The 12,273-nt window shown below is 40.5% G+C and overlaps 1 protein-coding gene across 2 annotated transcripts in view; it reads left to right on the forward strand.

The window, feature by feature from the left end:
- The window catches only part of kcmf1 (potassium channel modulatory factor 1), a 127,575-nt gene that overhangs the window by 111,867 nt on the left and 3,435 nt on the right, over positions 1–12,273 (forward strand). For both annotated transcript variants that reach the window (XM_072281862.1, XM_072281860.1), the window contains exons 5-6: positions 3,856–4,030; positions 8,025–8,307. In XM_072281862.1, coding sequence (XP_072137963.1) covers positions 3,856–4,030; positions 8,025–8,307 — 458 coding nt within the window. The remainder of the gene's footprint in view (positions 1–3,855; positions 4,031–8,024; positions 8,308–12,273) is intronic.

Consider the following 12,273-nt stretch of genomic DNA (forward strand, 5'->3'; position numbering starts at 1 on the left):
TAGGCACAGCTCAAATGCCATCTATAGATTTGCCCATGACTCAACTACTGTTGGCAGAATTTCTGGTGACAGACATACAGGAGTGAGATAGATCAGCTGGTTGAGTGGTGTCACAGCAACACCTTGCTCTCAACATCAGTAAATTGCTTGTGAACTTCAGGAAGAGGAAGTGGAGGAAACATGCACCAATCCTCATTGGGGAAAGGGTGAAGAGTTTCAGATTCCTGGGTGTCAACAGTGCAAATTTCTACAGATTTATGTGGAAAGCATTGTAACTGGTTGCATCACCATCTGGTTTAGAGGGGCCACTGCACAGGATTGGAAACGCTGCAGAAAGTTGCAAACTCAGCCAGCTCCATTATGGGCATCAGAAAAGGCAATACCTCAAAATGATGACTACTGTTATTAAGGACCACCATCACCCAGGACATGCCCTCTTCTCATTACTTCCAACAAGGATGAGATACAGGAGCTTGAAGACACATGTCACATTTTAGGAATAGCTTCTTCCCCACCGCCATTGGATATTGGAGTGGGCAGTGAACCCACGTATGTTACCTCACTTCCTTCTTTTTTTTTTACTCTCTTTTTGCACTAATTTAATTTAATTTTAATATATATATTTCTTATTATGATTTGTAGTTTTTATTATGTATTGCAATGTACTGCTGCTGCAAAACAATATATTTCACGGCATATGCCAGTGATATTAAACCCAATTCTAATTGATTCCCATGAAGTGTTGTAGGAAACGAAAAGTATTCTAAAGGGAGGATGAGGCAACCATGGCTGACAAGGGAAGACAGCATAACAGCAAAAGAGTACGCATATAATATTACAAAACTTAGTGGGAAGTTAAAAGGATTGGGAAGCTTTTAAAAATCAACAGAAGGCAACTTTTTTTTTTAAAAAAAAAAGGTAAAAAAGAGAGGAAAAAATGAATTATGAAGGTAAGCTAGCCAATAATATAAGAGGATGCCAAAGATTTTTTCAGATGTATAGAAAGTAAAAGAGGTGAAAGTAGATATTGGGCTGGTGGAAAATGACACTGCGGAGATGGAAATGGGGGACAAAAAAATGGCAGATGAATATTACCATTTTGTGTCAGTCTTCACTGTGGAAGACACCAGCAGAATGCCAGAAATTTGATTGTCATGGGCCAGAAGTGAGTTCAGCTGCCTCCCAGAAAGTATTTGGAAAGTTGAAAAGACTGAAGGGTAGGCAAGTCATAATGGACCGGATGGATTACACCCGAAAAAGGTAGCTGAAGAGACTGTGGAGATATTAGTAGTGTTCTTTCAAGAATCACTATATTCTGCAAGTTGGGAAAATTGCAAATGTCACTTCACCCTTTAAGAAGTGAGGGAGGCAAAGAAAGGAAGGTTTAGATCAGTTAGCCTGACTTCAGTGGTTGGGAAGATGTTGGAGTCCATTACTGAGGATGAGGTTTTGGGGTACTTGGAGGCACATGTTAAATAGGCCACAGTCAGCATGGCTTCAGGGGAAATCTTGCCTGACAAATCTGTTGGAATTCTTTAAGGTAATAACAGGCAGGATAGAAAACGGGGTCAGTGGATGTTGTTCACTTGGATTTTCAGAAGGCCTTTGACAAGGTGCCACACGTGAGGCTGCTAAACAAGATAAGAGCCCATGGTATTACAGGGAAGATACTAGCATGGATAGAAGATTGGATGACAGGCAGAAAGCAAAGTGTGGGAATAAAGGGAGCTTTTTCTGGTTGGGTGCCAATGACTAGCAGTGTTTTGCAAAGGTCTCTGTTGGGACTGCTTTTCACATTATGTGTCAATGACGTTGTGGCCAAGTTTGCAAGATTGGTGAAGGGGCTTGTAGTGTTGAGAAGCAGGGAGCCTGCAGATGGAGATTGGGCAAAGATATGGCATATGAAACTTTGCTGGAAGGAATAAAGATGCAGACTGCTTTCTGAATGGGGAGAAAATTCAGAATTGCAAAGGGACTTGGGAGTCCTTGTGCAGGATTCCCTAAAGGTTAACTTGCAGGTTGAGTTGCTAGTAAGGAAGACAAATATGATGTTAGCATTCATTTTGAGAGAGCTGGAATATAAAAGCAAGGACATAATGCTGAGGCTTTATAAGGCATTGTGCAGACCAATGTGGAGTATTGTGAGCAGTTTTGGGCTCCTTATCTAAGAAAAGATGTGCTGGCATTTGAGAGGATCCAGAGGACGTTAAAGAGAATGATTCCAGGAATGAAAGGGTTACCTTATGAGAAACGTTTGACATCTCTGGGTTGGCTCTTGCTGCAGTTTAGAAGAATGAGGAGGGATCTCATGGAAACCCAACGAATATTGAAAGGCTTGGAAAGAGTGAATGTAGAGAGGATGTTGCCGATAGTGGGAAAGTCTAGGACCAGATGACACAACCTCAGAATAGTGAATTTCAATTAGGACAGAAATGAGGAGAAATTACTTCAGCCAGAGGGAGGTGAATCTGTTGAAATCATTGCCACAGACAGCTGGCATTAGGTATATTTAAAGTGGAGGTTCTTGATTAGTAAGGGTGTCAAAGGTTACAGTGAGAAGGCAAGAGAATGGGGTTGAGAGGAATAATTAATCAGCCATGATGGAATGGCGGAGCAGACTGTGTGGGCTGAGTGGCCTAATTCTTCTTATATGGCTATGACTCTTAGACAGTGCTGTTACCAATTTGAAAACGTGCTACAATAAGCCACTAAGACAGTGCACTATGATTAGAAATAATCTGGTCAGAATTCACATATTTGTATATTTTTATTAAGTATGAACCAATTTTTAGTCTTAACCTTAATTATTTATAAGATGCATTATATTTTCTGCTTGTTCATTGTTAAAAGAGCATCTTGATGACCAACTTCCTCTTTCCCTGTTTCATTACCTGCATGACACAAACCAGGAATGTGATAACATATCTTCTTGCCAGTGTGGTTGTGGCGCTTGGAGCATTGGAAAAGCTCGGTTTCCAGGAGAAAACTGGCTCGGTTGACATCCCATCCACAGCCCCTTCCCCACTGTTCTCTTCTCCTCTCCCCCTTCTATCAATAGTAAAGTAGCTAAGCATACTGAAATGTCTACCAGCCCAAGTGCTTTCTCTGCATCGTCTGTCACTTAAATAAGTGGCAGGTGCTCATGATAGAAAATACAGTGTACCCCTGCATTATAGAAGGGTTAGAAAAAGGTCTATATTGATATTGCCTGTAGAACCTTTTTTTACTCCACTGAATCCCTCGTTACAAATTAAGATGTATCCTGTGAGAAGTTATTGTTTCAACAGTAATCCACCCTCAGATGTGTGCTTCATTGGCAGGAGACTCTGATTGTATTGTAATCCAAAGAGAAAGGTGTGAGATTTTTTTCTGAACTAATCATGGACTTTGCATTGTTTAATAAAGTATTGTACAAATATCAATGGAAGAGATTGTCTTGTCATTTTTCAAATCCCTAAGTAGCAACTCGTTTGTGAATCCTCAGCCTGTGATTTGTAAACACAGAATATTCTGCAGATGCCTGGGTCAAAGCAACACTCACAACACGCTGGAGGAACAACATGCTGAGTTCCTCCAGTGTGTTGTGAGTGTTGCTTAGCCTGTGATTATTGTCCATGGTAAACTAGTTCTGTTCTCTGTGCATTTTTTTTTGCATTTATTTATTTTTTCACTGATTCTGTGAAAGCAAATTTTTCTGTATCTCAGATCTTTTGGTAATGGTTATTTATGAATTCTATAAGGTTAAATTTTTGTTCCCTTACCTGCTGTAGCAAGAAGGTATAAGCAAGTATTCAAGAATTTTAATTTGTTGGTAGTTTTCTTACCACCTGTTACATTTCCTTAATGACTGTTTATGATGAATCCAGTGGTGTTCGACATGTACGTAGGATGTTTCATCCTGGCCGAGGCCTTGGAGGACCACGTGCTCGTAGGTCAAACATGCACTTTACTAGCAGTTCCACTGGCGGACTTTCATCCTCACAAAGTTCATATTCTCCAAGCAATAGGGAAGCTATGGATCCAATAGCTGGTGAGTTTAAATTTCTAATGATAATACTGTAGATTCTGGAATCTGTGACAGAAAAATTAATGTTGGAAGATTGAGTAGGTCAAGCAGCATCTGTGGAGTCAGAAGTTGTAAGTTTGTTTTGCATCAGAACTGAGGACAAAGTGGAAACATTGACATTGAGGATGAGAGGGTGAATACTGGGAAAAGAAAACTAGGGTGAGTGTGCATGGGAGAGGACACTGGTTGTGTGTTAGGGTGAAGTTGGAAAGTGCAGTGTTCATTCCATTAGTTACTATCTACCCAAGTGGAATGCAAGGTGTTCAAATCGTTGCGGATGAGAGCGGAAAACGAAAGGTTTTCATCACCGTCTAGCTGCGTATGACCAATCTCGCTACTGCCATCGGGCAGAAGGTGCAGAAGTCTTGGGTCCCACACTCCACACTGCCAGGTTCGGGAGCAGTTGTTGCCCTGCAGCCCTCAGGCTCCTGGGTGAGCTCACTCAACTCAGTGCTGTTTTTTTTTACTGTTGACATGATTTGTCCTCTTGCAAGTTAGATTTGTGGTGGTCTTGTGTGTGTGTTTTTAGTGAATTCTGTTGTGTCTTGTGAGGGCAGAAAGATGAATCTCAAGGTTGTGTAATGATATACATAGGTTGGTAATAACTTTGAACATTCTGTTTGTGTTAGGCTTCTCTGTAACAATGGAGAAGGTTGGGGGCATGTCATTGTGAAAGTGGGAAAAAGAATTAAAATGACACGTAACCAAAAGCATAGGGTGATTATTGTAGATGGGGCACTGCCCCTCGAAACAATTCCCTAATTTGTACTTGCCTTCACTGATGTAAAGGATGCCATATTGTAAACATCAAATGCAATAGACCAAGTTCGAAGAAGTACAGGTGAACCCCTGCCTTACCTGGAAAGACCAATAAATTCCTTGGATGGTAGGGAAGGAGGAGGTGAAAGTACAAATATTAAATCTACATTTGCAGGGGAAAGTTCTAGGGGATGAGGAGTAATGACTGGATCAGTGAATTGGGAAGAGAGTGCTCTCTGCGGAAAGCAGAAAGGTTGGGCGGGAGGTTAAAAGCAAGAAGGATGTGACTGGTGGTAGCATCATATTGGAGCTGGCATAATGATTATGGATGCGTAGTCGGAAGCTGATGTGAAAAATGAAGAGAAGAGAACTCTCAAGCTTGAGATCGCGAGATAGTTATTTGTAGAATAGTAAACACGCCATGTTCAAAAAGTGAATGGGACATCAGGAAATTGTGCGGAGCTTGCGATTATTTGGGTTATTATACACTTGGCAAGGGCCAATAAAAAGAAGTTAGGTTTAATTGGAATGGCTGTTGTGCTTTGGCTCGAGGCTTTGGTGAAGAGAGGCAGAGGCTAAGGTAGATTTCTGGTAAATTTCTTTTGTGGGTGTCCTTTGCAGTTAAAGCATTGAGTGCAGTAGAGTGCCGTTATGGGATGTGGGAAAACGTAGAGACCTTGAGTATCCCTGACAACCACACCTGTGAGAACTGTATCCAGCTGCAAGTTCTTACTGCATTAGTAAGCTGGAGCTCGATGACCTTCAGTCATTTGGGAGACATAAGGGTTGATTGACAGGAGATGCAGGAAGAAGTTTCACTGGAAGTGCAGGGCACAGGTAACTGGATGCCCGTCGTGATATTGAAAGTTGATAGGCAGCCAGTGCGGGGTACTCTTGTGCTATTTCTCCTCAATTACAAGTATGTTGCTTTGGATACTACTGGGGGTGGGGCGGAGAGACTTAGCAGAGGAAAGCCACAGTAGTCAAGTCTTTGGCACAGAGTCTGGTTTTGTACCTTGGTAAGTAAAAGAGAGGAAGAGGCAAGCGGTAGTGACAGAGGATTCATTGGTTGTGGGAACATATCGGGGCTTCTGTGGACGAGAAGAAGGTTCCTGTATCTTACACTTGCTGTGTGCCAGGGTTAGGGACATCTCAAATTGAGTCCATAGTGTTGTTCAAGGGGAGGATGAGCTGCCAAAGGTCAAGGGCCACGTCAATACCAATGACATGGGCAAGAAAAGTGACAAGATCCTGCTGAGTGAGTTCAGAGAGTTAGCTGCTGAGTTAAAGGACAGGACCTCCAGGTTGATGCCATATGCTAAAGTTAAAGGAAGATAATATAGTTTAACACATAGTTAAGGAGATGGTGCAGGTGGGGGAGCTTCAGATGTTTGGATCATTGGGCTCTCTTCCAGGGAAGGTGGGACGTGTACAAATGGGACAGATTCACCTGAATTCAATGTGGGCCAATATCCTTGTGGGAAGCTTTTCCTCAATGACCAATATTCCTTGCTATACAAAGTGGCTACCAACTTTAAAGGTGTTTTTGCCTGTAAAGCATTTTTAAAAAAATAGCCAACTTCATGAAGGGCACAATATAAATCTAAGTCTATTCTGAATGGAGTTTCTAAAGACCCAATAAACCAGTGCTTCCCAACGTTTTTTATGCCATGGAACTATACCATTAAGTAAGGGGCCTGTAGACCCCGGTTTAGGAGCTCCTGCGATAAACCATCTTGGTATTGGTACATTATAGTGATATATTTCAAGATACTGTGAAATACTTGTCTTGTATATTGTTTTGTACAGATCAAATCATTGCACAGTGCATTGAGCTAGAATAAGGTAAAACAAAATTGCAGAATAAAGTGTAAAAGCTACTGAAAAAAAGCAGTGCAGGTAAACGATAAAAGTACAAGATCATAAAGAGGTAGATTGAGGCCAAATGGCCATCTTATTGTACAGGGGAGCAACAATTATTAAGAGAGCAATTATTAAAGGAGTGCAACAATTATTTCCACATGGTTTACTGAATAAGGAATTCATGACTTAGACATATGACAATGGAACAGAAGTTAAATGGTTTATAGCAACAACAAAATATCATCGCTATATTGAATACTTCCTGATGAACCTGATGAGCCATATGCTGAAGAACAGCAGAGATCTATCTAAGTGCTTGACTTTTTAAAATAAAAACACCAAACTTCATAAATTTTATTAAATTGGCAGTCAGGTCCTGACAGGGAAGCCAACATATTAGGTAGTGGGGCAAAGGACACAGAAGGGTAAAGAATCACATAAGTGAGAATGGACTTCACAATTATTGCCCTCATAGCTGTGTACAGCCTAACCAGTTAAACCTGTAAAGAGAATGGAGAGGAAATTAATGTAAATGTTTTGTATTTTCCAGTAATGCAGCTGATGAGGTCCTTGATTTCAAAGTGAACCAGAGAAGTTTTTTACAACAATCTGGTAGTTTTACCATTATCAATGTAATCTTTATTCCAGATTTATTTATTCAAATGATTTTAACATTCCCTAGTTACCATGATGAAATCTGAACTTGTACCTCCAGATTGTTATCTAGCCTCCCAAATACTATTCTCATTTGGCATGGCTGGTTTCTAATCTGTTCCGAGCTTCAATCTTCCAAATTAATATTCAACATAACCTTTTCCAACTTGTAAATCTGTTTCCTCAACTGTCAAACAGTTGATGATTTAAATACTGTCAATCAGTCTTTGGGGAAGGAGACCTAAGCAAAAGAGCAATTTAAGGGTGGAGGTCGCAACAAGTGAGGGGAAACAGAGGTTCATATTCATGGGAGAGGCGGATGGTTGGAGGTGGTGGGTAGAAGCATTATTATTTAAAAAGCCTGCAGCTCTGTTTATGTGTGTCCCAGGGCATTGTGTGTTTAGATGCAGCAGAGCCCACTCACTTTATTTACTGGATTTCATTCTGTTAACACCATATTTTGGCTAGTGTGCATAAGGTGCTGCATGTTGAAACATATGCAGAAGCATCTTGTGTTCTTCACTATAGGAGGAGGGAGTTGACATCAATTTGTCTAATACCACCTGAATCACTATCTTCTTTCTCTACAGGTACTGATAGACATGTAATGTATGTTCCAGTATTTCCTGCTTATCTTTGACAAGATAACATCCTGCTCTGAAATGGTTTCTATTTGTTGCAGAACTGTTATCGCAGTTATCAGGTGTGAGACGTTCTGCTGGAGGACAACTCAATTCCTCTGGTCCTTCTGCTTCTCAGTTACAACAGCTGCAAATGCAGCTGCAGCTGGAGAGGCAGCAAGCACAGGCAGCACGGCAACAGCTGGAATCTGCACGTAATGCGACAAGACGCACCAACACAGGCAGTCTCAGCACCACAGTCACACAGACTACAGTGACCAACAACACAACCACCACAGAAAACAGTCACCAAGCCTCCCAAAATTCCCAGTTCTTGCTCACAAGGTAAGAATAATTGGTCCAAAGGGATCTAACAAAACAGTTTTGCCTTGTGGAACAAAATGAACCTTGAAAACATTTGTATTCTTATTTACATAATGTGTTGGTTTATCAAACTTATCCTCCTACATGAAGCTGCAAATGGAAGCACCTATATTGGTTTCCAGCAATAGTTTGACAGATATGCATAGTGTTTACTTTTTATTCCTTAAATTTGCAATTTATCTAATGATAAAACAAAAATCAACCAGCAGATAAGCTATAGAAGGAGGGCGAACCTGCAGTAGGTTTGGTGATCTACTTTTCATTACAAATAACCATTCTCATCTCTTTATTGCAACATTGGAAGGTATAACAGGTCTTTTGTGTGTATGAAATTCAAATTGATGTTTTCCTCTCAAACAGTTAAGTTTATCTCTGCTTTTCCATTTCAATGCTCTATATCACAATGCACAGAGCTGACAAAGGCCTCTCTGGATGCCATTCTTTAACCTTCTCCCCAAATTAAATGTCAATTTTTCCCATTAAAAGGCTGTATTAGACTTGTTCCTTGCCTTGGTCTGACCTTTAGTTCGATTTATTTTCTCTTTGGATTGTATTTTCAACAAACCCCACTCCTCCTTGTGTCTCAAATTTAAAGTCTTTCACTTAGTATGTTTTACCTTTTCCACATCCTTCCAGGTGAAGTGCTCAGGTGCAGTATTACTCCTTTATGTCCTGGTCTTTCCCTCCTTAGGAATTAGGATGATCTTCTTCCACAATTTTTGTAGGTTCTGAAGCATCTGATTAATCCACTGTGGGTCCAGCAGATTTTGCTACAGTTGGGGCTAGAGGTGCTTGATAAAAGAGCAGTAAAAGTGAGGTTAATGTGGAAGGTGGTGTTCTCTTTCAGGCACTTAATTTGGGCTTCTGCATTCTCTTAATACATGGACTTAAGATTCTGCGTTATCTCAAATGCTCTTTCTCTACTTTTAGTTGTAACTGACAGGGGATTCCCTCAAGTCGATGTGATGTTAGATTTACTCTAGGAGTTTTGCCTCCTAGTGGTGGTGCATGGAGCCCAACCCCACCCCCTGTGTTTAAGAGTCAAAATATAGACTGAGTTATGATGGCAGCTGAGTGGAATGTTCCTGCTCCGACTAGATGAGTACCATCTAGTGGCCACTTGTGCACTGAGATTCACCAATCCATCTACAGAGTACCAAAGGATAGCAATATGCCAGAAGCTCCAAGGGGGGCAATGTCTGAAGGTTCTTTCAAGCTTTTCTGTATAGCTGTTGGAACTAGCAGATGGATGGGCCTATTGCTATTCAGGGGCTGGCTCTGAAGATAACACGTAGCATCAGGGTTTTGGCTGGCTATGTTCCAAGAGAGTGAGGGGCTGGAAGATTTTTTGGGTGTGTGAGGCAGGTAGGTTAGTGAGAAAATTGGGAGGTTGACTAAAAGAGAATGAGTTGAGTGAAGGAGAAGGGGATGACTGTGGGAAGCAATTAGGAGGGGCAGAAGTAGGGGTGCTGAAGGAGGGAAGGAGAAAGAGTTCAGAATGGAGATCGTGTGAGGGAGAGGGTCAAGGAAAATCTTTGTGTGTTTGCATCTACATAGAGTTGGAATGAGTGCATGCTAAGTTTCTGGAGCAGATCATGGTCTTCTATTGCATCTGTTTGCCATTTGAACCGATTAAGACCTTGTTCTGCAAAAGACCATGTGGTAGCTTGTGTGCAAAAAAACATTCATATTAGAATTCACAGCCTTCTTCCATTTCTTTAGAACTGGTGTTGAAGCAAGTCGTCTTTGAACCCAAGGGCTTGCTTGTCCTTTTTTTTTTACTGTGGCTCCTTCATTACTGTTCCATAGTACATTGGCTAGCATTCTGGTGTCCTCCCTGCAACCATCATGTTTATCCTCACAGGAGCAAGTGATTTTCACTATTGGATGGGATTACGGGCAGGGTTTTTTCTGTTTGTTCCCTGCTCCCTATTCCCTGTACTTTTGCTGTCCTCTGAAATTTGGTTGTTTTCTGGAGTGAGTGATCCTGTAATTTCTTCCCTGCTATTGTTTAGAGTCTCTAATTCTATTGTTCCAAAAAACAAACTATAAATAGCAAAATTATACTTATTGAAAATCTGTAATTCCTGGTATTAGCTAAATTATTGAACTAACAGCTGAAATCTAGTCTATTTATTAAGGATTAGAGTTCCAATCCTGCTATTGCAGTTGTTGGGTTTCAGTAATAAAATCTGAAATAAATAGTAAATATGAGTAATGGTTAGCATAGTGTTGGCGTGTGGCCAAGTGGTTAAGACGTTCGTCTAGTGATTTGAAGGTCACTAGTTCGAGCCTTGGCTGAGGCAGCATGTGTGTCCTTGAGCAAGGCACTTAACCACACATCGTTCTGTGACGACACTGGTGTGGGTCCTAATGTCCTTCCCTTGGACAACATTGGTGGCTTGGAGAGGGGAGACTTGCAGCACGGGCGACTGCCAGTCTTCCATACAACCTCACCCAGGTCTGTGCCCTGAAAACCCTCCAAGGCACAAATCCATGGTCTCATGAGACTAATGGATGCCTATATATAAAAGGTTAGTATAGGACTATGTCCTTCTGGGGTGGAAATCTACCTGTTGTGGCCTACTAGACTAGCTGTTGCTCAGCGGAACAAGAAATGTTGGCATTGCCAGTGATGCTCTCTTGAGCAAGTAGCGCAAATTGTTGAGTATAGTAATTAATTTCCTCAAAATACTATAGTCCTCACTGTGCCATGATGACTTTTCCCGTTTTACCGTTGGAATGGACTGTTGCATTCATATTTCTCCCAGTTCCTCTTTTCTTTAATACTGGAAGGAATTGTATTCTTGAATATTGAAATATATTAATTGGAGAGTGCAGCACTTTTGAATACACTGTGGGTCCATGTTGTAATCTCATGGAAGTCGTTCTGTAGAAGAGTTCTGGTTGTCTTTGGGATTCTTTTAATGAATAATGTTTTGATGCATTAATCATTTCCTAAGATGTCAAGTGCAACTGTTTAGATAGTTTTTCAAAAATATTTTACTAAAGTGCTTTTTAGAGTCATCAAGTTTCTTGTAATTAGGAAATTATGTCAATTAACATGTGGTTTCTCATTAGGAAGAGTAGATGTTAGGTTGTAGTGATAAAAATAATGGTACAAGGAAAACTATGCATTAGGGAACTGATGTTGAATGCCGTGGCTGAGTACAGATTAAAAGTTCAAAGTAAATTCTCGGAAATTAAATTCTCGATTTTTAGAGGAAGAACTCAAAAATGGATTGCAACAGAAAGAATACAGTAGATTTGACTATGAATTTCAGTCTTTTCAAAAGTTGGGGCTTATGGAAGTGACAGTGGCAGTCTGGATAGGAAACTGGCTGAAATGCATAGGGTAGAGAATGGTTGTTTTTCATACTGGATGATGGTTGACAAAAGGAGAATAGAGAGAGAAATAGTACGTGGAAATCATAAAATCAAGTTCTGTTGAACTTGTATTGGTTAGGCTTCATGTGGAATATTGCATCAAGCTTTGGTTACTGCATGCTAGGAAAGATGTGAAGCTCTGAAAGTGCAGAAAAGATTTACTGGAATGATTCAAAGGATGAGGGATTTTCATATAAATGTTTAGAAACTGAGGCTTTTTGGAATAAAGAAAATTGTGAAGAAATTCAATCCAGATGAATATATTGATCTGATGTGGAAGATTGCGAAATAGTTGTGCAACCTAGTTTAAAAGTGAATTGAAAATTATTTAGGATTGATCTTTCCCCTCCCCCAGATGTGGTCAGTCTCTAACTAAAACACCTTTTTTAATTAAAAACCTTGTGATTTCACAGAGACTTTTGATCTAACACTGACAGTGTTGTATTCTGGGGTCTTGAAGTTTATTTTGATTTTGAAATGAGACATTGATTGGCCATGTGATCTTTACATAATGTGGTTATGTTGGTTTGAGCCATTAGT

The sequence above is a fragment of the Mobula birostris genome, chromosome 17 (genome assembly GCF_030028105.1).
Source record: "Mobula birostris isolate sMobBir1 chromosome 17, sMobBir1.hap1, whole genome shotgun sequence".
Taxonomy (NCBI): Eukaryota; Metazoa; Chordata; class Chondrichthyes; order Myliobatiformes; family Myliobatidae; genus Mobula; species Mobula birostris.